Source organism: Cyanistes caeruleus, chromosome 5 (assembly GCF_971803275.1).
Source record: "Cyanistes caeruleus chromosome 5, bCyaCae1.hap1.1, whole genome shotgun sequence".
Taxonomy (NCBI): Eukaryota; Metazoa; Chordata; class Aves; order Passeriformes; family Paridae; genus Cyanistes; species Cyanistes caeruleus.
The window spans coordinates 62,307,029-62,331,851 of NC_141705.1; the positions used below are offsets into that span (position 1 = coordinate 62,307,029).

Below are 24,823 nucleotides of genomic sequence, written 5' to 3' on the forward strand. Positions count from 1 at the left end.
GTGGGAATGGAGAAGGGATGTCCTACAGCTGCCGGCAACCCTCCGGTTTTGTGAGGTAAACTGCAGCAACTCTAGTCGAGGTCAGCGGGCCGACGGACGGACAGCACAGAATGCGCTGGAGGACCAGCGCTGAATCGGCTGGCGTTCTCGTGCCCTCAGTGCCCTATATGAGGACACACGAAACCAGCCGCGGTCCGACGCGGAACTCCTCGCGACCTTATTCTGACGGGCGGGGCCACCACCTCCTTGCGTCCCCTCCTCGGCCCTCAACCGCCTGGGGCGTGCTCGGACACGCCCTTAGGGCGGGGCGAGTCCCCCTGGAGTATGCCGAGGGCGGGGCGTGAGGCGCGCGCCCGCGCGCCCTCGGTACCGCGGCTGCGCCTTGCCCGTGCCCGCCGCCGCCATGGACAGCGACGAGGAGACGTTGGAGGAGATAGTGGAAGGTACGTGTCCCACGGCTCGGGGAGCGAGGCCCGCCGGGGCCGGGCTCTGCTGCAGGAGCTATAGGGGCGCAGGGCGGTGGCCGCGGTCGGAGCTGGGCCCCGGGGTCGGGCGCAGTGGATGACATCAGTGGGCTTATGCAACGGACGGGCCGGGGCCGCGCACGTGGTCGAGTTCGGCTGGCGGCGGGGCCGGGGGGAGCCGGGGCCGCGCTGGCGCCGTTACCGGGCGGGCGCTTCGGGGGCCTTCCGCCGCCGAGTGCTCCGGCCACAGCGGGGAGCTCTGCACCCCGGACGCGGGGATGGCGTCTGCTCAGCTCTTACTGTCAAAAATAAGTCATGACCGTGGTTTTCTGTAGCTGCTGTGCCCCCGTGCGGGCGGTGGCCTACAGCCCGCACGCCCTGGGCGGTGCGGCCGCTGCCCAGTCCTTTCTCTGGCGGCTGAGGGACATGGAGATGCCCTTCTTTGGGGAGAGCCCAGGGAGCCAGGACGGCAGTCACATACATGGAGAAAAGAAAAGAAAGAGCGAGTCCAAGAAGATACTGTGGCCGTATCCATGGGCAGCAAGGTTGGAGCCATCCGTATGGGAGAGGGGTGGGCCAACTTATAGCTAATATATACCCTGTATGTTCAATTCACCTCACATGTGTGGATAGCTAGCCCTTGAAGAGTTCTAAACCCAGAGGCGCGTGACCTCTGGAAGTGATTTGCTGGTGGAAACCTTAGCAGGCAGGGATGCAGTTCCTCAGCAGGCTGTCATTCCGTGGCGTCTGGGAGCAGGGAAACAAAGCCTGACATCTCTGTGGGAGACCACCGGCTCCCCAAAGATTCCTCGCAGAGGGACCGTGGTCCTGCCGTTAATAGTAGTTTGGCGTGTTCAGCTGTTGGGATAGGCAGCTCCTTGCTCCCTAAGATGCGAGTAATGGGCGTTCGCCGTGGGCTTTGTGTCTCATGTGGTAGAAGGACTAGGCCTCAAAGCGAGTAGCTCCGGAGAAGGTGTCTTGCACGGCAGCTTAGTCTGACAACAGATGTGAGTTAAGCAGCTGCTGCTCAGAGCTGGATTTACCATCTAGGTGTGTGGTGTCAGAGCCAAAGAGAAGCTTTGTTGTGTAGAACATGGGTGTGAGGGGAGTGCAGCACTCCTATGGATGGGTCCTGTGTCCTTAAAGATGTGGTTTTCCACTGCCTTTCCTCCTGACTCCTCAGATCAGTGGGTTGCAGTTGTCTGGGGCATCCTTATGTCACAGATAAAGTGTTCTGTATCCTGGGTTTGTTTGGCATCTCCATGGGCTAAGGAAACAAATTTTTAAAGTGTCTTTTATTCAACAATGTATATGAATGTATGTGTTTTTCTGAGTGAGACAGAAGCAGGATGCTTTCTGGGGGTGAATAGGATTTTGCACTTACCCAAACGAAGTTAGGAATATAGAAATCAGCACTTTTATTTTTGAAGGGGGAGTTTGGTTCATTGTTGTTATTCCTCAAGCATTCATCTGGCATCTTTGTGTCCAGGATTTTTTATTGATGATGCATATTATATGTCATCTGTTAAGTAACAGTGATACTGCCAATAGGGGTTTTTATCTTTGTTTTGTGTACATCAGTGGTTTTGGTAAGTGACTCCATTGTGAGCTAGCCCCTATTAAAGTAAAAAAAAACTTGAAAAGTTCGTTGTCTGAACTTACAAGGAAATCTTAGGAGACCCTTAATGAAGCGACAAAAGTGAGGTTTTACTATAATTTAAAAATGTGTTTAGATGCTTTGGGTTTATTTTTTGCAAATGGAGGAGAGAGGTGAAAAAGGCAAGTGGAACACACTGCTCCCCATGAAATAATGAGGATTTCTTCTGTTGAGTTAATCTGGGACAGAATTAGAGCCAAAGGCCACAGCCATACAGAAAAAAGTGGTATTTATGAAGTTATGAAACTTGAGGTTGTGGTTTTTTCCGTTATTGTTGACTAAGAGAGACTGTGTTTCTTGTTTTGTTGTAGTGGTGGGGGCATGGCTTTATTTTTTTTTTTTAATAAGGGAAAACGTCTAGCACATTAGAATAATTGGATTCTTTGTATTGTGGCTGAGATTAAGACCCTGTATAGAGACCATTGGATCAAAGCTGACCATTTAAATCTCTGAGATAGTCTGTATCCTACTGTGCAAAAGTCCTGATATATGTTCTGTGTACAAGCATGGCAGATTTTATGTTTGCCTTTGCATTCTAGCAAAATCTTGACAAAGCTGAACAGTCACAGAACAAATTTGCTAGGGTGTTTATTTATTGTTGTTGCTTTGGGTATTTTTTTAAATAGTATTATGTACCAATATTATCAGTGTATTTTTTTAATCCAAGTGTTTTATAAAAGTTTTGCCCCTGTAGTGATGGTAAAACAGCTGTTGTATTGTTTTGGGTTTGTTAAGTTAAACCAGTTGTACCCTTCTATATTGATAAAACTTAATTTAAAAGGCCTTTAATTAAAACTATAAATTTTAACATAGTTTTTGGTCTAAAAGAGGTGTCCACATCAGAAATGTTACTGACATTTTAATTAAATTGGTCATTAATTTATTGTTTATTAATATTTAACCATTAATAATAATTGGTTAAATTTAGGTAAAACTTGTCCTTTCTACAAAAAGGGGTGTTCTGACAGAATGGGAGGGGAAAAAAGCCTTTGTCCTCTTTGGAAAGAGCAGCTTTTGTTTAAAGAGTTCCTCTTCAAAGTAATTAAAAGCCTTTAGTGATAGAGCTTTGTTCCTTCCACCTTTTTCTCCCTCTTTTTTTACTCTATTATTTCTCTCACTTTGAATTGATAAACGGTGCCTGATTAGTTTTACTGGATTCTTAAACTTTTAACTGTTTTCAGTTAGTTTGGACTAGGGACTTGAAGTGAGAGCACAATTGTGCGAGAGAAGCTTGGTGGAGCATGCAAGGGAGGGCTGAGGGAGGGAATCCTGGCTCTTGGATGAGTTCTGATTCCTTGCTGTTACTTTCTTCTTTACACCTTTCTAGGTGCATTTCCATACTCAATTAAATCTGCACAGCTTGTTCCCTCTCTTGGCACTGGACTTAAGGTGTGATAATACTGAAGTGCCTCTTGCTACCTGCATCAGCCTGGGCTGTAAATCAGGCCCCCTCTCACCGAAGTTTGTTTCTGCCTTTCCATATGTGTGATGAACCTTTTCAGTTTAGGGCAAATTTTGTCAGGGAACAGCTTGACCCAAAGCTTGAAGAATTGGATGCATACACTGTCTCTCATTTCTAATTGGCTGTGTATGCATCACCAGGAGACTGGAGGAATCAGAGGTAATGTTTTAGGTAGAAGCATGGCAGGACATAAATATAGGCTAGCTGTTATTTATTTGACAGTTTTCATGCAAAATTTGTACCTGATAAAATGTCACTGTGGGAGCTGTAGCACCTACTCAGGTGTATCCCTGTGCTGAGAGCAGCCCTGCTGAGCTCTGCAGCCAGAGCTCACATAGCTAAACCAGGCAGTAACTATCATTTAAAATACTTCCTTTGGCTTTGAAGAGGCAGTTAGAGATGCAATAGGAGCCTTATTATGCTTTAACTTAGTAGAGTTGGCCAGTTATATTAAGTAAAACACAAAACATGCAGGTGAGGATCCAACTGTTTTGTCTCTGGTTTCACTCTGTGCAACAGATGTAATAGGGAAAACTGATATGGCTAGGGGTGGGAACAGTATATAACACATCAGAAAGGCACTGGAGGACAGCATTTAAAATACTAAATACAACGTTGACTGTCATATTGCATGGGCACAGCATTATGGACGTTACATACTTTTATTTCTTTAAATTCCTGTGAATACAGCTGCATGGTGGCACATGCATATTATCATAAGGCATGTGTTTATCAAAAGAAAAAATCAAACCTTTTCTTATCCTGTTCTTGCCAATAAATACATGTTTTAGATAAAGAATTATTGTACTTTTGAAGATGTATATTAATACAAGTTAGAGTAATATAAACTTTGTTTCTTTAAGAAACAAGTTTTGCTTATTGTCATCTTCTCTCTCCCATCTCTCATCCCTTTTCTTTCATCCTTATATTTTATTTTTATATTAAGCTATGTGTTACACAAGTACGAGCTTCAGTTGTATACTATGCCTGATCACTGTTCCTAACAGCAATGATCCGAATTACTGTTTTGTACTAGGGAGCTACTGCATTTCAAGCAGCTACATAATGAGAGAAGGTTTAAAATCTTGTATAAAAAGTCATGTATTTTGTTGCTTTTTTTTTATTATTTTTTTATTTCAGGGCATCTAGATGATGATGGGCTACCACATGGATTCTGTACAATAACCTATTCATCAACAGACAGATTTGAAGGAAATTTTGTGCATGGAGAAAAAAATGGCCGTGGCAAATTCTGCTTTTTTGATGGAAGGTACACTCTGACTCTGCTTTTTCTTCTGTATTCTTCTTTCTGCTTGTAGTGATGCAAAACTAATCTGCAATGATTGTATATTGCTGAGTTTCTGGATAAGATTTCTCATTAAAAACTGTAGCTGAAAAGTTTGTTGCTGCTGTAGCCATTCCTGTGGTGGGTTTGTGTGTAATGAGGTGCCTGTAGTTGTTACCTTGAGGGAGAATGCAGTGGTGTGAGCTCTTTTAGCACTGTAAAGTTATGAGCTAATTAGAAATTATAAGAAATTGGGAGGTGATTAAAGTGGTAAAAACCATGCTGACAGTGACTTGGGCATCAAAGTTCATTACTTCAGGAGGACTTCTTTGCCTTAAAGAGCTACACAGAGAGTGCATCTGGACCAGGAGCTCCCTGTGCCAGCCCTCACACACAGACATAGGACCTTGACAGAAGAGGCTTGCCTTCTGCTTTGTCAAATTGTTTTGTAAGTTAAAGGACTGTGTTAAATACAGGTTTGTTATCAACTCTAGTTAATCCTCTGCAAGTTGTTTGTGGCCTGATTTACTTTCAGAAAAGCCGCTATAATTTCCCTTCTTTTCACTGGGAATTGTGACAGTGAAATTGGGCTAGTTTGTGCCTATGCATGTGTTTTCTTCTCTGATCCTCACTGTGAACACCTTGTAAGTCTTCACCCCACCACCACTGCAGCATTCCTGTCGGCAGTTGCTCAGAACTTCCTCCAAGGGAGCAGCAGTATAAAATTATACAATTCTTCATGATTTTGCAGCTGTTGATGACACTCTGAATAGCGGCTGTTAAACTGACAGTTGTGCCCGGTTACTCTCTTCCTGCTTAGCAAAATTCTGAGGAGGAGCTCGAGGTATTGTGCTGTCTCAGTGAGTCAGCTTCTTGTCTGTATTTGCCTTTGCCCTTGTTTCATACTGGGGATGTTTTTTCATGAGAAAGATAATATATTTATTCAGTTGTGTAGAAAGATATTAGGCCTCCAAACTTGGATGAAGAAAAATCCTCACTGTTGTTGGTAATGGCCTTATTAAATCTTACCAGAGTAACTGAAAATGAGTACTGCCCAGCAGCTGAGTTCTCCAAAATAGTTTTGGTTTAAGTTGTTAGTGTCTCTGTGGACACACATACTTAATGTTTCTGTGCTGGTGGATGATCTCAGCAGTGTAGTTGCTGATTGTATAATCAGAGGAACTGACCCACTATTTTGTTTGTATGGCTTCTCCTCCACGTAATCCAGGGTACAGGCGGCATTTAGTGGGAAGAGTCAGGTTGCTGCTGAGTCTTTACTGCTTAAGTATTGCCAACTCATTTTTTTTTTCTTCTTTTTTTTTATTTTCTCTTAATTTTAACCTTTAAAAAACTAGAATAGTTGGCCACTGATTTTCAGGAACGAAAAGGGTACTTTTCAGAATGAAAATATGCAAAAATAGTCTGCAATGTGGTTTTGGAAAATGGGGTGTTTTCATTAACTATTATATATTTTTATTTAGCTAAAGCAGCCTTAACTGAGCAATAGCTAATTACTGAAGATGCCATTTATCTAGCTGTGCCCAGCTAGCAAGACTAAGTTGCTTTCTGAAATGGATGGTTCAGGAATCATGACATGTTATAAGAATGACCTGGCATAAAGCAGGACATGCTATTTCCATTAACTGTGCCATGGGCAAGGCTGAGTGTTCATGAAGATGAGCAATTAATATCAAAAATGTCTCAAAACAGCTCTCCCTTTGCAGAATCCTGTGCAGTAAGCTAGCTGGTTTCAACACTCGTGGGTGTGTTTCCCTGCAGACTACTGAGTAAAGGCTGACAGCTGTACTGCTGTACATCTGTTGTTGGGGGGGGCAGCTGAGTCCTGTCAAATACAGGACTGGCTGCAGTGTAAGCATTCTCATTTTTTGAGTGTTGGGGAATAGGACTGGCTTCCTGGCTGCCTTGTTTGGTCAAGGAAACTTTTCCCTTTACTGGAATAGCTGCCCCCTTCCTGTTAATTATTTAGAGGAATGGAAACCTGGGATGAAATATCAGTTGTTTTTTTTCCTTCCCCTTCAAGAAAATGCAAAAAATTGCAGCATATTCTTAGAGAGAGAGAAGTTTCACCTCTAGCATACTCCCTGTTTTGGATTATGGACTTGAACTTTCCTTGGTGCCAGTGGTTCTGGAGTGAACTTTGAAGAACACGGCACACTATAAAGGCAGGCATGAGAGCCATGCTTGGCACAGAGCTGCCCTTCTTCCCTAATAGGAAACTCCTGTAAACTGACATCTCCCAGAACACATTAGAAAACCATTATTTTTAGGGAAAAAGTTCTGAGTTTTCAATATGGAGGGAGCAAGAGATAAGTGGATTGCTCTGTATCGATATTAACTTAATCCCTGGAAGGATATTGGAGTAAGTCTTTTCCTCTCCAATTCATATCACTGGTTTAATTTAGATAGTTTAGATAAGGAGTATCTTCAGTCCCTTCTAGGCATAGTGGATAATGGGAAGATGGTACATCTGATGAATCTTGACTTAGATAGAATTTATTTTATCAGAAGTATGATCATCTGAGAAGCAAACCAGAGAAATACAGACTAGTTCAGGTTTTGTATTAAAAAGGTTTTTCTTATGGAAGACACAGAAGCTATTTATCTTTGTGCTGGTCAAGTCTTAGTTGCAATTACTGTGTCTGGCTGCAGACACCATAATTTGAGAGCTTAAAAAAAGTGAAGTGGGAACAGGGTGAAAATAGCTAGGAAACTATGAGCAACATAAGAGTTTCTGAACCTGACTTTTTAGGTGAGCTTGAAGGACATAGACTTCTTTCTTAAGGTATCATCCTTTTGATTTCCTTAGATGGATCTTTTGGTCTGTGTTTGGAGCTTAATGCAAAGAGAGAAAACATAGAAGTCTGAGTTACAGTAAAAGAAAATATATTCTTTCCAGGGATGAAGCCCTGTTGTAATTTAGCAATGTTTTAACTTCAACTAGTGCAATTAAAGGTAACAAGACAGGATTTTTAGTGTTTTTCATTACATGAACTAGGGGTGGCTGCTTCTTTTAAAGAGTGATCCTACATGTGCACCCTATGTGTGTTGTCACTACAATGGAATTCAAACCTAGTGATCTGTGATAAATTAGAGAGGAAAGTGCCATCATTTATAGTTAAGCAAGGGCACTGATTTCTGGTGGTTCTCTCATCCTTCTGTGTGCTGTAGTGCCATAGCTGTCTGTGCAGCTCTGCAGTAACCTGGATCAAGAAATCCATTTGACTGAAAAGTAAAATAGTTTTCCTGCCCCTTGTTGTTTTGCATCTGGTGTGCACTGAGGCTTTTACTGTAATGTATTTTCTCATGGAACCCTCATCCAGCTTGCAAAAGTTATGTAAAAACCGAGCATGAAGCTTTAGAAATGAGAAAGTAAATTCTGAAAAAACGTTCCTTCCACAGCTCTTGTAAATCTAGACATGACATGTATAGTCATTTGCTCACAAACACTACTTGGGCATATACCTTAGATGTCTGCATCTGGAAAAGAATTATGCAGTGAAAATATGTGTATGATGACAGCTGGCTGTTAGCTAAGTGTGCTGAAGTAAAAGCTCAACAGGTTGTGTTCCCTTATGTTAATCCTAACATATGAAAGAAATACCTGAATAGACCCTCTTTTATGGTGATAATAAAGGTTTTGCAAGACAAAACCAAAATGAATAATTTCTTTGTTTAAATCCAAGTGCAGCCCTAGTTCTGTTTGACAGGCGATGTTCTTTAAGAGAAATACATGAAAAGTTACTGCTTTTAGTGGGGCCTGTACAAATGGCTGCTAAGTGTGTTGTTGGGGAGCTGACGCTGAACTGTGATAGGTTGCAGTTTGTGCCCTGTCATAGTTCATGTGTACAGCAGCTCAATTTCATCTCTTCAGAGACATGTCAGTGAAGGTCCACATGTAGCAGGTAGAAAATCCTAATGTGAGAGTAGCCTGCTTGAACAAGAATTACTTCTTTGACCCATTTACTGACTATTCCAGCCTACAGAAAATGGTAAGCATGTGATTAAGATGAGTGATGCTGTGTCCATGCAGCACACACTGATGAAAGGGTGCTGTAAGTTGTTTTCTGCCCTTGGAGCTCCATAGAAACAAGTGTCAGGTTTTCACCTTGGTGTCCCAGTGTGTTGAGGCTTTGGGTTCACAGCTGAGCGGTGAACGGTTATCCACTGCTGTTTTCTTTCTTTCTTCATCAGCACCTTGGAGGGGTACTACGTTGATGATGCCCTGCAAGGCCAAGGAATCTACACCTATGAGGACGGAGTGGTCCTTCATGGCACCTACGTGGATGGAGAGCTGAATGGCCCAGCCCAGGAGTATGACAGTGATGGGCGGCTGATATTCAAAGGGCAGTATAAAGACAACATCCGATATGGAGTCTGTTGGATTTATTACTCGGTAAACCTGACCATCTGCTCTCCTTATTGTAGAATTATGTACCTTTCTTTTCTCCCCAGCTGAAACAAATACCCACCATGACCCAGATATCCAAAAATCTGGATAGATCTGGGCATTCTGATTTTGGATAATCCAGCACAAAGTTAGAAGATTTTGGTGTTGAATGTTTGCCCAGTAGGTGAGATTCAGTGAGGCAGGCTGCAAGATGCCCTCCACCATTTTCACCTTCCAGGAAACCCAAGCCCTTGGAAGTGCATTTATATATAATTTGTATGTAATGTAGAAATAGGATGTCTAATAATTTATGCATTATCTCTCTGGGAAGGCTGGACTAATGATTTTGCCACTTTGTAGTTCTGCCTGCAGGTGAGGAGTTTGGAAGCCATGCCAGCTACTGCAACCTGTTGCTCTTAGGATGAGAGACTTTGTCTCCATTTCTGCAGGATATGTTGTGAAGTCTGGCTTTGCCCAACACATCAGATATGACTGGTGTGGGAGCTGTGTGAGTGGAGTTGTGGACAAGGGATTTGCTAATGAAGCAAACCAGTATTTTATCTTCTTGAATTTATGTTCTTTTACAACCATGCTTAGTTAAGGCAATGACTGTTGTACAGTTTTTAGGGATTTTTTTGGTGCAAATTTTTAAAAAATAAAATTCCTATTCAGCCTTACCCTGCAGAGTTGCACCTTTCAATCTTACCTCATGCTAGGAAGGGGTTAACGTCTGCATGTAATTAAGCTGCTGATCAAAAACCAGTTTAGTTCTGTCCTACATATGGTGCAAACTTTAGTTGCAGATTGATTTATAAATGCTTACCACCACTGGGTGTTCATTTTATTTACTGGTTTACACTTTTGCCATTAATAATGTATTAGTATCAGCAAATGTTTGGTGCATGCTGCCATAAGTTTTTTCAGTCCTAGTGTATAAAATTCACACAGCTGACACTTCATGTATCTCTTGCTTCATCTTCCAGCTGACAAAGTGTTGCTGTGCCTTTTGGAAACGTGGATAATTACAGGTTGTTTATCATTATTGTCTTGCCAGACAAAAAGATGCAAGGTGTTCCAAAAAACTTACTGCCATGGAACCAATTGTTTTCTCATGACTCTGACTCTGTGACTATGTGCACATTTTTTTTCCCCAACTTAAGGTTCACTGTTTCCTATTACAGCATGTTTGAAACTCTTTCATCCTTGGACTTGAACAAAATGGTGTCTCTTTGAAATAGACCCTGTGCACAGTGGTCTTGATATAAATCAGTTTGTTTCCACATCATACCTGCTGGTCTTGCTCCCGGCGTTATTTGGAGATTCCAAATCTTCCTTGTCTTTTTTGAAATAAATACCGGTGGTGTCTAGGTTTGAAAGGTGTCTGCCAAGGAAGATGGAAACCTCCTTGGAATGGAAAAAATATTACCCCCTTCCCTCCAAATTATTCTATCTTTGAAATTAAGGGGCTTTCAGGCAAAGATACAGAAAAAGGAATAACACTTCTTTACTAAATGTATGTGTACATATACATATAGACATACAGATATATATACACAGAGATATATATACACATATGTATAAATATATATACACATATATATATTTATATATGTATAAAAAAACATGGCAACAAACAACAGGAGCACAGCAAACAGAGCAGAGCCAGAAACCCAACCGCAGCCTTCTCTGGGCGGTCAGGCACTTTCCCCTGCGATGCAGTTCCGGGCACAGCCGGCAGGGGACGCTGTGGCGCGAGCGCAGCCACCTCTCTCATGTGGTCATGGCGGGTGGGCTGGGATGAGCAGATGCCCGACTAGTAAATGTATCGGAAACTCCGCCGCTGTAGCGGGGAGGTGGTGGGGAGCGTGGGGGTGTGTTACAGCACAACCCCCTGTTGCAGCAGGGAGGCTCCCTCTGAGGGGCTGGAGGTCCCAGGGTTTCCCCTCAGTCACCCCAGTAGATGGTGAGGGGCGTTTCCAGTGAGGTTCACTGTTAATAAGGTTTCAGTGCAACGACCACTCCCAGTATTAGAGCTCTACTCAGAGTAGGAGAAGACAGCGCGACACGGAGCCTTGAAGTGGTGGTGAATTTTCCCCACAGTGATCACAGCCTGTCTCCCCTCCGATGCAGAGGGAGGAGCTGAGCTCAGCCCGTCACCACCGGGCGAAAAATCTCGGTATCTTTGCCCTTCCAAAAAAACACCCCACCCATCCCCCACCCCTTTAGCCTCATCTTTTGTTCTCTTAAGTATCGGTAGTTACTGTTTTGTAGCAACAGATGGGACAAAATTCGGTGGGAGAAAGAAACAAAAGGAAAAATCCTAACCTCCTAACCCTAACAAGTGGTTAGACCTGTGCTAATGTATGCGTCTCATTTCTTCGCTTCTGGAAATAGATCTAACCTGAGCTGCAGGCAAATCACAGATGGCAAAACCTGGAGCTGAAATGCATAAGCCTTGAAGAGGGAAAGTGTTGGTATTGCTTTCCACAAACAGTTGTTCTCACTGATTACCAGCTGACATTGCGGGGCATTCTGGGAATAATTTTTCCAGGAATCATTTTTCCATAGTAGGCTCAAGTCTTTAGAGGTACCATGAATTGGCAAGGTAGCATTAATTCTTTTTTTTTTTTCCTCCAGCACAGTATCATAGTAATCAAACTTGGACATTATGTGGCTTTGGTCCTTCTTTTGCACATTGTACACATAATGCTTTCACCAAGTGAAATTAAATATTTGTGTCATATGGAAGGAAAGACCTTAGGTTCTGCCTGTTCCAAACAACATAGGAAATCAGTTTTATCCTAACTGGAATGACTTCATCCACATGTGTCTGTTTCTCCCTCATTTTCATAATTTCACATCTGAACTTACTGTTGCATTTTTAAAAAGTTGGAGAAAACCCTTTTCATTTACTGAGGATGTTGCCTAGAAAATAGATCTTCCCAACAACATTAGAGTGAATATAAAAGCAAACCTTTACTTGAAAACTTTTAGGTTTTTTTACTTGAAAACTGCACATGGGTACAGTAAATTCACCATTTTCTAAGGTTTGTTGCTTAGTATAACTGTATATTGTCCAGTTAAAAGGTTAGTTGAATAGGTGATAATTCCTCAGGTTCTGCCCCACTGGAAGTAGTCCACAGGCTTATTTTTCCCCACTTTTCTTATGTCAGGTCCAGATTCTGGTTGGAAAACAGAATGTCCTTGTAGTTGGTACTCTTCTTGGAATAAAACTAGAGAATATTTTAGGAATGTGTTTAAAATGTTAGCTTATTTTTCCTAATTGTAAGGGAAAAGAATATGAAAAAGTAATAGAAGCTACAGCTGCACATTTGCAGTCTACAAAGCTACAAATGCATGAAAAAGATAAAAAGCTAAAAATCTTAGGCATCAAGGATCGTAAAGTATAACTAAATGCTTTGTCTTTTCTTTCTTGCTTTCTTGCTCTCAGGATGGAGGCAGCCTTGTGGGAGAAGTGAATGAAGATGGAGAGATGACTGGAGAGAAAATAGCCTATGTGTATCCTGATGGAAAGACTGCATATTTTGGAAGGTTCATAGATGGAGAAATGATAGAAGCAAAATTGGCAACTCTGACAGCTGTTGAGGATGGGAAACCTCAATTTGAAGTTGTACCAGGCAGTAAGTTCAGCTAACACAAACTTTTATTCCTGCTACCAGCCTTTTACTGCAGACAGCTTGATTCCTGTGATGTTCCCCACTGGAGACTGGGTGTGATGTCACAGGCTGTTAGTGAGAGGCCTTTTTTCCAAGTAAGGGTTGGGCAGAGAGGATGGTGGTTTTTGTCCTGAGAGCAGATGGGAAGTGCCCCCTGCGTGGTCCTGCCCAACTGCATTTCACAGCCCTTCAGCTCTTCTCTCACTTCTGTACTCATAGGCACAGTCCTGCTTGTCACACATCCCACTGCCCTCTGTGCCAGATGGAAAACCTGTTCCATTCACCCTGATGATAGTGGTACAGCTACAGCCACAGCTACAGTATTTCTTCAGCGAAGTAACTGCAGAAGGAGAGGGAGGCCCTGATTTGATTGTAACTCTGTTAGCTGGGTTAGTCAGTGTTTGGTACCTGCATTGCTGGGCTGAGATTGGAATTAGTGAACCAGATTTAGCCGTTGTGTAATGGTCTGATTCACCAGCACCCTTCAGTGTGTCAGGTCCTGCTGACAGAAAGTGGCTGTGAAGTGCATAGGGGTGGGGTGGTGCCTTCTCCAGTGGCTTGAACCTATAGTTCTGGAGTGGGTTGGTTGTTCTGAGGTGTATGTGATGTTTGGGAGGAGTGTGGGTTAAGATGCAGTAACAAGCAGAGACTGTGCTAATGTATATATTGCTCTGCCAGCAAAAATTGTCTCACAATATGAACTAGGCACATAAAGTTCAGTGAAAAGGTATTGACAAGCAAATGCATGCGAGTTTATTTTTTTAATTGCTCAGTTATGATAGCAAATCAAAATTTTAAGTTAAACTTACTTTGTAAGAGTTTTAAGTTAAATTAAGAGTTTTGAGTTTTTTCTCCTGAGTGTAACTTCATCAAGCATGGTTGTGCTTTGTAAATAGGATGAAGTTACACTCAGGAGGAAGCTGCCTTCTGCTAGAACAGATCCTGGACACCAGGGGCAAAGGTCTTATATCAAACTTTGTAGGATTCTGTTCTGTGGGATTTTTTCCCATCTTATTTTCACCTCCTTCTTATCTACCTCCAAGATAGTCCTCTGGCATTTGGGAGAGGGATGTAAGAATATAATTAGAGCTGTACCACTGAGTTGCTTATTAATGGCAAAAAATAAAGGACTGTAACAAGGATTCTTTCTGATTACTAACTGTTATCTTCTGGCTGAAGTCTCTTAAGGATTTGGACTTAAAAATATTTCATATTTGAAGTAATAAAGTTTTGGGGTTTTTTGGGGGGGGGGGTATTTAAAATGAGCTATTGAATATATCCTCTTAAATCATGCTTTACTTCTGAATTTTATTTAGAGACACTAGGAGGGTCAGTTTTGAAAGAGTATCCAGTCCTCTACAAATTGGTAATTTGAAGAACATATATATTACCTTTTTGTGTTAGTACTGTTACTCTAGAATGTTGAGGAGAAAAAAATAATCAAGAAGCAGTATCTCACTTAAGGCCATTTACAGGTGCAGTTCTGTTCAGTACCTTTTTTTGGAAGTGTAACACTTATTTTTTGCAGCCGTTAAAATTTAATTTTTGAATCTCTTGATTAAGTTAAGGATTGCATACTCTCAGTACTGCCAATTAGTTTATTTCCTTCATTGATTTCTGGTATTTTTAGGCCCAGTATATAGTTTTGACAAATCTACTTCATCCTGCATTTCTACAAATGCCCTTCTTCCTGATCCTTATGAATCAGAGAGGTAAGCTTTTTTTTCTTCTCCCCATATTTCTTTAATGTTACCTATTTAGGTGTCAAATGTCTCTGGGTTCTTTTCTTCAAGGTCAGGATGAATGAGTGAAAGAGATGGTTTTCATGTTCGGAATCAGTTGTTTATTTTTTTTTATCTATATTACATTCTCACAGGCAGTGTGTTCATCTGCACACTAAGCTAACAGTCTAGAAAATGAAGCCCCAGGTATCTCTTTGCAATGCATTTTAAGTGTCAAGTACCCAATTATAAAATGGCAACTAATTTATTTTTACTTAAAACCCAATAACCAAACACCTGTGTTCCGCACTGCAGATTTTTCTATCCAATCACACAATATTACTAAAATCTATGAAGCAGAAGGAGAAAGAACAAGGTAAGTTAATGGCCTAAAACCTCCATCTTGTTGCATACATATTACTCTATTCTAAAAACCTTAAAGTCTAAATTTTCCACCAAGTGATATAACACACTTCTATTCAAACTACGCATTCACAGTTTCAGTTCTGTCTGTCAATTTTGGAAGTCTTTTCCATGGCCTTAGGTCAAACACTGTGTTCTCTTGTGGGTCTGTGCCTGCCAGCACAGAAAGCATGAAATTCTCTGTGCCCAGGGTTCCAACATTTAGGGCCTAATCTGGCAAACCTTTTCTCATCTAAAACTTAAAAGATGTGTAAAGGTTTGTAAAATGGAAGCCCTGTGTGTACCTCAACTGTAGGCACTTTTTGATACTCTGAAATATCTAAATATTACAGTGTTTAATAAAACGCTTTAATTTTCATCAAGTTCTTGAAGATGTGGTGCTTCGCCATGAGAACTCTTGCTCCTCAGTATGGATGCTAAATCTGAACCACAGTGCCTGTACAAATTACAGGCCGCATAGCTCCTCAGGCTGCCTGAGAAAGTAGCCTGGGAAAAATATGAGAAGGAATTAAAACAATTCTCAGGGACACTAAACAGCCTTGCAGGTGTTGTTTTGCAGTCCTCTTGTTTTCTCTTGCAGGAGAGAGTCAGGGGGGTAGTGTGCCCCTGACCAATGATGGTAATGTAGCACTTTGTTAACCAATAGGAGCTTCCTTTCTGTACTTTCCGCGTATCTGTCTATAAGACAGGCCTGAAGGAATAAACCAGAGAATTCTCGTGTTGAAACTCCCTTGAGAGTTTTGTCGTTCTTTATAGCCGTTCCAAATCGGAACGACACCTCAGTGCACATACATACCAGCAACCACAGCTTGGTGGGGACTTCTGGGGTTCAGTTATGTTATTGAGGGTGTTCCTGAATTGAAGCCATCATTGTGGAGTAATAGGAGATTGTCGCTTTAAAAAAAATAGCAATTATCCAAGTCAGCCCAAACTTCCCACCAAATCTCAGTTTTGACAAAATAGAGAACATGTGGAAGAGAGGAAGGGAAGGAGTTCCATATAGAGGTTTGGAAGAAGAAGGAGGTGGTGTTGTTACTGTTATTTGCTTTATTGTTATACTGAAGTATTGGGCTTTATCCAGTAGTGTTGTACTTCTTGAAAACTAAAACTGCAGCCAGCTGCTAATTCCATGTCCTGTTCCTTTTGTAGGGTGTATGTGGATGTCTCTCTCATTTCCAGTGCTGGAGAAGGATTGTTTTCAAAAATAGCAGCAGAAGCTAGTACAGTGATGTCCTTCTATAATGGAGTGCGAATTACACACCAGGAGGTAAAGAAAAGAAAAAAGTCAGTCTGAATTTTCATTGCTCCTCTTAAAATTTTCTTCTCATAGTAGGATCTTTGACCCACTAACTTCCCACCCTTGATTTAACATGATAGAATTTAATTGAAAGAAAGTGCATGCTGTCCTATGTATAGATTTAAAAAGTGAGTTGTTTTTTTAATGATATGCACCCATGAAAATCTTTATTTGCATATATTTTGAATGTTGGGTTTCAGACTGCTGACAAAGTTGACCCTTCCACACAGACATTGGATTTTTGCCTTGCAAATTAGGTAGACAGCAGAGACTGGGCTCTCAATGGAAATACAATATCCCTGGATGATGAAACAGTCATAGACGTGCCAGAGCCCTACAACCACGCTGCCAAGTACTGTGCCTCGCTGGGGCATAAGGCCAACCATTCCTTCACTCCTAACTGCACCTATGAGCTGTAAGTACAGCCCTGTGTTTTAGGGTAGAAGCTGCAGCCTGGCTGTCTGGGCTCACAGGGGATCTCTTGGCAGCTGGATGAGGACCAATGGTAGGCTGGAAGTGAAGAGTTGAGGCACTGGAGGAGTTTCTGCTCACCTAGGCTGAGTTGGAAATGTGCTAACATTATGGGTGCTTGAGGTCTTTTGGGATTTAGACCATGGAGTTTCTTGAAGTTTGCAGCTTGTTAGTTTTGTCATGAACTTTATGAGTTATTTCTTGATTGTAAAATGCAGAATTACAGCTCTCTAAATCATAGCTTGGCTAGAACTGCACTGTATTTACTGAACTACCAATGCTTTGATAAATCAGTGTTTTTGCTCATATTCTTAAATCTTTATGAGGTTGATTCAAATATGTAATTCAGTTATGCAGTATTGCTCTGAAGTGAATGAATTCTGGAACTGTAAAAGGGGCTGGCAGAATATGTGAATTGACAGATGAGCCTAGCAAATACGTTTTCTTCCTAGGTTTGTTCATCCTCGTTTTGGGCCCATCAAGTGTATCCGTACCATCAGGGCTGTGGAGAAGGATGAGGAATTGACAGTGGCTTATGGGTATGATCACAACCCTGTGGGGCAGAATGGGCCTGAAGCACCAGAGTGGTACCAGCTGGAACTGAAGGCTTTCCAGGCTGCCCAGCAAAAGTGACATGGGAGGGCCTTCTCCACTCAGCAAACTGAAACAGAAACTTGGATCTATGCACTACCTTTATACTGAAAACTGGACAACCAGGGATTGTTCATGCTGTTGCATCATAACCTTGCATTCTGTGTTAAGAGATAAGTTCCTTGGATACTAACTAGGTTTGACTGTGTTACTCATAGCAGATTTAAAAATTAGCTAGCATTGCACTTATCTGAAGAAATTATTTAATATTCTATACAAGATGTGGTATTCTTTGGTAGCTTCTGCTTTTGCACATGCAAAGATGCCAAAAGACTAGAAAGAAACTAAAATGAGTGTATCGTTCACTTTTAGTCGGCAGACTTAGTGTTGCTCTTTATCTGCCTAGGCATTATTGTGCAACTGCATTTTGCATATATGCCACTTGTGATTATAACAGTAATATTTTGATATTCTCTAATAGTAGCATAATTTTGCCTTTTTAAACCTTTGATCTGAATCTTGCAATAGAGCAATTTATTTATTATTATATAGGAGGCTGGGTTTTAACTCCCCTTTCCTCTTGTCTGAACGTTGCTCTTTCTACAAATCCTCTTTTGCAGGAGAAAATCCTTTCTAACTAGTGGAAAGGCTTGTGTGTGTATGTGAGAGTGCTGTGTGTTGGTCTCTGTGGCTCTAAATAGTATAGCAACATGTCTGAACCTAATCTTTATCTAGCCTGTACGGCTGGCTTATTTAATTTATTATTATGACATGCAAATGAAGCTATTCTTTGCATGAAGATTTTGTGAAAAGGAGAAGACAGGTTTGCTGTTGAAAGACTTCCAGAAGTACATGTTCTGGAAGGCAAGCACATTATTTGCATCAGTGTTCATAAGTTGGTTTGTGTATTTCACGTATTCAAGGGGCCAATTCTCAAGGCAAAAGATACTTGGATCTCCTGTGGATTCTCTGAAAGGAGGTGCATGTATTTGGGGGCAGACCTTGGTGAAGGAGATCTGTATCTTTTCTATGTGTTCATTTGACAGAACAACATAGCCTTATAGCCATCTTTTAGTAGTTCTGGTTTATGACACAGTGAATTAATATAATATGAGGTATCAAAATAAGATTTTTTTTTTTTAAAGAAAGAAAAGATGTTAAAAGATTGTCTTTGAAAAACAAACAATGAATGTAAAAACATCACTTAATGCTCGTATTTATAAACAGCAGTCAATCCATAGCTTCATTGCAGCCAACAGTGGGGGCTTGTGAATATTCATCTGCAGGGCTGTGTGCTGGGGTTTTTCAGGGGTAGGGAAATTGTATGGTTTTCAGATGCTGTTCTGGTCTTGCCTAATCCTGTATAAGAGAGAAATAATGTTTTGTCTTGGTCTGGATACTGGAGCCTTTCTGGGACTCTGATGTTCTCTTTTGGGTTTGGCAGCTTAGGGGAAACTCAAATGCATTTGCAACATTTTGTTTAAATGTTTGTGGTTTTAAAAAGTTTGTATATATGTAACATAAATGATTTGAGAATTAGACCTACCTTTCTACTGCAATACATTTTGGTTGTTTGCTTGAACTGTTGGAGGTGTCTGGGGTGCTGTGCAGGGAGAATTTGTTTGGTACTTGCAGGTAGAAAGATGAGGCTGCTGTTACGTTCAGTCTGAGAATCCTTGCTTTGGTACCTGAGGAAAGTTAGGAGTTACTCATAAGAACCTGGGGCTCTAACCTTGGGCTCTGTTTAGTCCCTGCACCGGCTCACAAGCATTTTCCATCACCTTATCATTTCAGTTTGCACAGAAGCTAGTCTGTGCATGTGCTGGGGCAGGGGACAGGCAGGCTCAGGATATTGTGACACTCTTTCAGCAGTGATCTGTACATGAGCTGGGACACCTCCCATCTCCTTGTGCTGGACACTCAGGTAGCAGCTCTGTGTCTCGTCTACAACAGAGGTGACAGCTCAGGGACTCACTTGAGTGTGCAGAGATAGAGCTAACCACAGGTGAGGGAGAGGTGGCAAAGGTCAGTCAGCCACTCAGCTTCAGTAGATGATTCTCAAAAAGAAATGCATGACTTCATCTTTCCCTACCTGCCTGTGGGTCGTTACTTTAGGTTATCAACCACTTGCAGGAAAGGAGGGAGCTCTTATGTGTATCTTGGGGTTTATTGTGCCGAGATCATGAAGTTTGCAAAGCTGAAGCTTGAGTTTAGGTGCAGGAAAGAGCAGAGGGAAGATGTGACTGAACCCTGCTGGGAATGGATGGTATCTCCTTCCACAATATTGATAACCTGCTTTGGACTGCTGGTCTCTGTGCTCACTGGGGAATTGTGTTTAAAATGTGCTAATATCTAAAGCTCCTTTCCCTTCATTTCTAAGCAGTCTCTGATTCCTCTGCTAATCTCCTCTTTGTGTGGAGTTGCTTACATTTTAATAGATTTGTCAGTCTTCATATTGCCTGATTTTGAGGTAAATTGAATATAGGTGCTCTTTGTGCATCAGGCTTGAAGATTGTATCCTAAAATAGGGAAATTATAGGAAAAAAAAGGCATTGAGATGTGTCCTGTGTCTTTTCAAAAGATTTGGTGAGTCTAGCAGATTCTTCTGTACATGTGTGTAGCCTGGTAGGTAGCATGCCACAGCTGTGGCTGTTGTCTCTGTTACCTCTGCTGTCTTTCTCAGCTCTGTAAAATCTGTTGGTCCTTCTGTAGCTCCCTTCTTAAGCAATCAACCTTCTATAAAAGTTGTGATTATGGAGTTGCTTTGGCTTGATTCAGGACCAAGCCTTTTAACTCTTGGTTTCTCTCTCTTCCTAGTCTGTTAGAGTGGAGATGGCTGAGATGGCTTTTGCCACTGGGTGGTGAAAGAGCTCAGTGTCCTTCAGAGGTATGAGTTGACATCCCGTGCTTCAAACACAGGTTAGTTATAGAACTCCAGATAAATGCCTTAACACGTTAGTGTGTTTCTGGAACTCACCTAGAGAGCAGGACCAGCTTCACAAAGCTCCTTATTGGTAGTGTGATGGCATATCCATAGACAAAAGACCCACACCCAACCATGGTTTTCATTTGGGGCAGATAAAGCATCACCTTGCACAGCAGTCTTCTCAGGTCTGTAGAATGCAGCTGACTACTGGTGAGAATGCAATAAGTAAAGGAGCTCCACTTCTTACAGTCTGGCCAAAGACCTTTCCTATTGGCACAGAAGCTGGGAGGAGAGCTGGTGACTGTCAGCTGAGCCTGAGTGAGTGGTTGGCTCTCAGCATGCCCATTGTGACTATAGAGTAGCATAGGAAAAACCTGGAATTGTTGCATTTTTCAGGTACAGATCAGTTCCCAATATCTGCCTTTGGTCTGCAGTACTGCACATGGCTTCTCTGTCAGTTACTTGAGCTCCTGTATGAGAAGCCTGTATCACTCTCTATTAGGAGGCTGCTGATCATCTCTTCAAAAAACAGACTCTGAACTGAATCTTCTTGCAATGGCAGCACAGGGTTTTGTCACCAAAAATATAGAAGCTTTGTTTTCTGGAAGTGGCTACTCTTGGAGAGCCAGAAAAGTTGCAGCTGAGAGCTGCCTGCTGCTGAGGTCACTCCACTGGATAAGAAGGAAAAGGAAAAGGGCTTAGGCCATGGAGGGGGTCTGAAGTTGAGTCTTGTGCTGTAATTTTACTTTTGGGGGATCCTGATTTTCTTTTAACAAACCTGAAAAGGATTTTTTTTCCTTGTTTTGTAATAGTGATTATAAAAAAACTTCCCTACATAAATACCTGTAAATCTTGACTGCTGAAAAAGTAAAAGGAAATACATGGACGTGGCATTTCACCTGTGAGAGCTTTTTGACTTTTTCCATAGTTGCCACGATACCTCCTAGTATGATCCATGCTTTTTATCAGGTGAAGCTCCTGGGGAGGTTTTTGGGAGCTTTGGGAGGCCATGGGGTGAGGCTGTGTGTTTTGGGAGCAACTAGGCAGGCTTCTCCTTGGCACAGCCTTTCCAGATACAGAAGTGTTACACACAGATGGCAGTGGGTTTTTGCCCAGGGTCTTGTAGCATGGGGATTTCTCACCCTCTGTCAGGCACTGGAGGAGCAGAGTAGCCAACATATCCTGTATGGTAAGAGAAACTCAGAAATTATGGAAATTGCCACTTTTTTGTTTCCTTCCCAGTCTGCCCTTGTCCTCCAGTCAAACCCTTGCTCCCCACCTGGGTTGTGCCAGCGGTATAGCTTCTGTCCCAGAGACCTCTGATTTGTGTCCTTTCACTCAATTTGATGGTCTCTTGGAAAACACTGTCATTGTGATGAGGCAACATTACACAAAGCCAAGTATCTGCTGCTGTGTTCTCCTGTGGGCCGGCAGAATTCCTGGAGCTGTGGGTGCCTGAGGACCTCACTTCCAAGCACTAAAAAAAGCCAAACTGCTTTAGAAACAATGGCACTGAAGTATCTCCTTACATGCAAGGGTGCTGCTTGCGCCTCAGTTCCACTGCACTGCTATGTGCCAAAAGCATCTAAGCGAGGAAAGCAGGCATGGGAGCAGCTTCATCTGTGAGTGGAAATGGGCTTCACCTGCAGTGAACTTGTTCCTTTTGCTTCATGTAATGGAAACAGGAGAACTATATTTTTGGACAAAGAATTTCTAAACAATCTTATAAGGGATTTTTTTTTAAAGAGGAAAAACAAAGGTGCAAGATTAAATGTATGTTTACTTGCCCCAGATCAAAGGTTTTGAACACTAAGATCACTCTCTTTTGAATGGACCCTCCTGTGTCTTCAGGCATTGGAACTTCCTGCCCTTTTTCTGTTTACCATTTTATTTTAACTCTCTTGTTTTCCCCTAGGAGAAATATCTATACAAAAATTACAAGCAATTAAATATTCAAGCCATAAAATCATGAGTGTGGGAATACCTGCTTCACAAATTTTAACATTTGTATGTAAAATGATGTTTGTATGAAATATTTTCATGAATGAATATTTAAACAAAAAAGTTCCAGTAAAATCTAAACCAGATTTAAAGGGATGTCTTTTTGTAAGATGCACGTGTAATTGAATACCAGTAAGTAGATAATTTTTTTATTTTTTTTTCTAAGGGGAGATGCGACAAATGATCCTTACAATTACAAATTATCATTTCTTCTATTTGGGGAAATATTTATGCAGCATTACATGCAGCCACCATAAATAACTGCAATAGCAAGGCTAGTCACATTTTCAAGACGTACCTCTTAGCTTATCTCTTCATGATATCGTACAAATGAACCATCCCTCCTTTCTGTAGATTCCTTTCTAGAAAACTTTTCCTACCGCATATGTAACAAATTTAACACTAAGAACCAGACTAAAATTGTATTACTTAACGGTTTCTGCTGGGCCTTCTGCTGTTTTAATACTCTTTAGCCCATAATTACTGGGTGTCTCTGTTCTGAAGAACTAAGTGCTAAAGAATAATCTTTGGGGTAAGCTAATACATGTGTTAACAGTTAACCCCAGAGTATTTAACTTGTGTACAGTACTTGATAGGTGTTTTATGACATTTGTACTCGAACTATGAGCCTTACTGAACATCTGTAAGTTTATTCATGACTTTTAAAAAATGGATAACTCTTAAGAAAGATGTTTACATGAATGATGAATGCCCTTCCTTTGATGTTATGAATGAGGTTTTTATAGTGTGTCTGGGCGTATGTGCAAGGAAGCAAGAAAAGTGTTTCTGGTGAAAAACAGACTTGACAAACATTTGTAATAAGTGATTTTAAAAATTGCTTTAATTGCGCTATGAAGGCAATGCAAAAATAAAATACTCAACACAAAACCATTGTCTCTGCTTGTTATTTGTGTGTCACAGTTTTGAGCATACTCTGACCTCTCCCCTTTCCTTGTGTCTTGTGTGACCATAGTTTTTGCTGATGCACAGGAGCAGGATTTCACACAGTTAATCTCATCTAGGCCATGTTATGTAACTAGTGAATGAACATCTGACGCCACATGTTGGTTTTTTCTGGCCCCTCTGCTGCTTTTCTTACCCTTCTTTTTCAATGCACATAACATAGATTTCAGTTGTATTGTGGTATGGAAGAACATCCCAACCAAAGTGTCGTTAACTATTGCTTTAAAGTGTGATATATTTTCCTTTGAGGCAGTGGGAAGGTGCAGCAGGGTGCCTCCCCTCCAGGTAACCTATTGCTCTGTCTCCTAATTCCATGTTCACATCCTGCTGGGTGAGCAGTGAGGAAGGGGGCAGCACTTTCGGTGCCTGCCCTGCCTTCCCCTCCTCTGTGATCACAATTGCTGAGATAACTGAGCCTCTCTTGTCTGTGCTGGGTGTAGATATGCAAAGACTCTGCCCTCCCCTCTCTGCAAGGATGCAGAAGTGACATTGTCGCTTGAACTTTTGCAGTCATTATGGGCTAGAAGGATGTGTGCTTGGTGTGTATTTGCAAGCTCTGTGGAAGATGACACTGGGATTGTGGATGGTGCCATGTGCTAGCCGGCCTAGCTGTATTCCAGTCCTGCCCTGGTGTAATAACACAGTATACTGCGAAGGTGCAGTGAGTTTATTTAAACAAATTTTATCAGACATATGAGCTGATTTCTTAAAAAATGTTTCAGGGATAGGCAGGTTTTAGTCATGTGTTTGTTAGGATTTTGCTGGAAGTGCCTGGGGGGATGTTAGAATCATAGAATTGTTGAATCATCAAGGTTGGAAGAGATATTTGAGGTCAACCAGTCCAACCATCCACCTCTCACTACCACTGTAACTCTTAAACCACGTCACCCAGATGCCTCTTGAACACCTCCAGGGATCATGACTCCACAGCCTCTCTGGAAAAACTTCCAACACCTGACAGCCCTAAGAGTGAAAGTTTTTTTCTAATACCTAATCTGAATCTCCCCTGTCTCAGTTTAAGGCCATTTCCCCATGTCCTCTCACTGCAGACATGGCAGGGAAGACTGTCCCCCACCTTATTATGGCCTCCCTTGAGGGAGTTGTAGTGATGAGGTTCTCCCTGAGCCTCCTCTTCAGACTAAACAACCCCAGCTCTCTCAAACATGTTTTCTATGTGTGAGAAAACATGAGCTTTCATGAACCTTGTTGCCCTTCTCTGGACACAATCCAGCACCTCAAAATCCTTTATAAAATGGTGTTGGGGGTTAGGTGTCCTTCTTCTAAAAGTTCTGGCTCACTTGTGGAATTTTTACCCATTAGTTGTAGGGAAAACCTGACTGCGGGTACTTTGTGGGTGCTTGAGAACCTGTTCTGCCAGGACATGTGGCAGTGCCAGCCACCACTGTGGAGCTGCTGATACACCTCAGCCACCGGCCTGGGATCTCAATTCATTCCTGCTGTTCCAGCTGAGTGTTCC

General features: G+C 41.8%; 1 protein-coding gene across 6 annotated transcripts; it reads left to right on the forward strand.

Moving 5' to 3' along the window:
- Positions 1 to 224: 224 nt before the first annotated feature.
- On the forward strand, positions 225 to 23,271 carry SETD7 (SET domain containing 7, histone lysine methyltransferase). 6 transcript variants are annotated; one of them, XM_086889836.1, is made up of 10 exons: positions 225 to 443; positions 4,724 to 4,853; positions 9,081 to 9,282; positions 12,728 to 12,917; positions 14,584 to 14,665; positions 16,247 to 16,364; positions 16,652 to 16,809; positions 17,318 to 17,404; positions 20,274 to 20,375; positions 20,779 to 23,271. In XM_086889836.1, exons 1-9 carry the CDS (start codon positions 404 to 406, stop codon positions 20,347 to 20,349), a joined length of 1,083 nt encoding a protein of 360 aa, XP_086745962.1. In that variant the 5' UTR covers positions 225 to 403; the 3' UTR covers positions 20,350 to 20,375; positions 20,779 to 23,271. The 6 variants fall into 6 exon arrangements, with proteins under 6 accessions (XP_086745962.1, XP_086745960.1, XP_086745961.1 ...); XM_086889833.1 differs by having other exon boundaries at positions 436 to 1,009; XM_086889835.1 differs by having other exon boundaries at positions 269 to 443; positions 20,274 to 23,271.
- The last annotated feature ends 1,552 nt before the right edge of the window (positions 23,272 to 24,823 follow it).

What these genes read in the sequence shown, in the direction of transcription:
- SETD7 (XM_023926401.2), top strand. Translation starts at nt 946, where the DNA reads ATGGAGAAAAGAAAAGAAAGAGCGAGTCCAAGAAGATACTGTGGCCGT. An exon ending in GATCCTTATGAATCAGAGAG is followed by an intron (nt 14,666 to 16,246) that starts GTAAGCTTTTTT and finishes TTCCTTTTGTAG; the next exon opens with GGTGTATGTGGATGTCTCTC. An exon ending in CCTAACTGCACCTATGAGCT is followed by an intron (nt 16,810 to 17,317) that starts GTAAGTACAGCC and finishes TTTTCTTCCTAG; the next exon opens with GTTTGTTCATCCTCGTTTTG.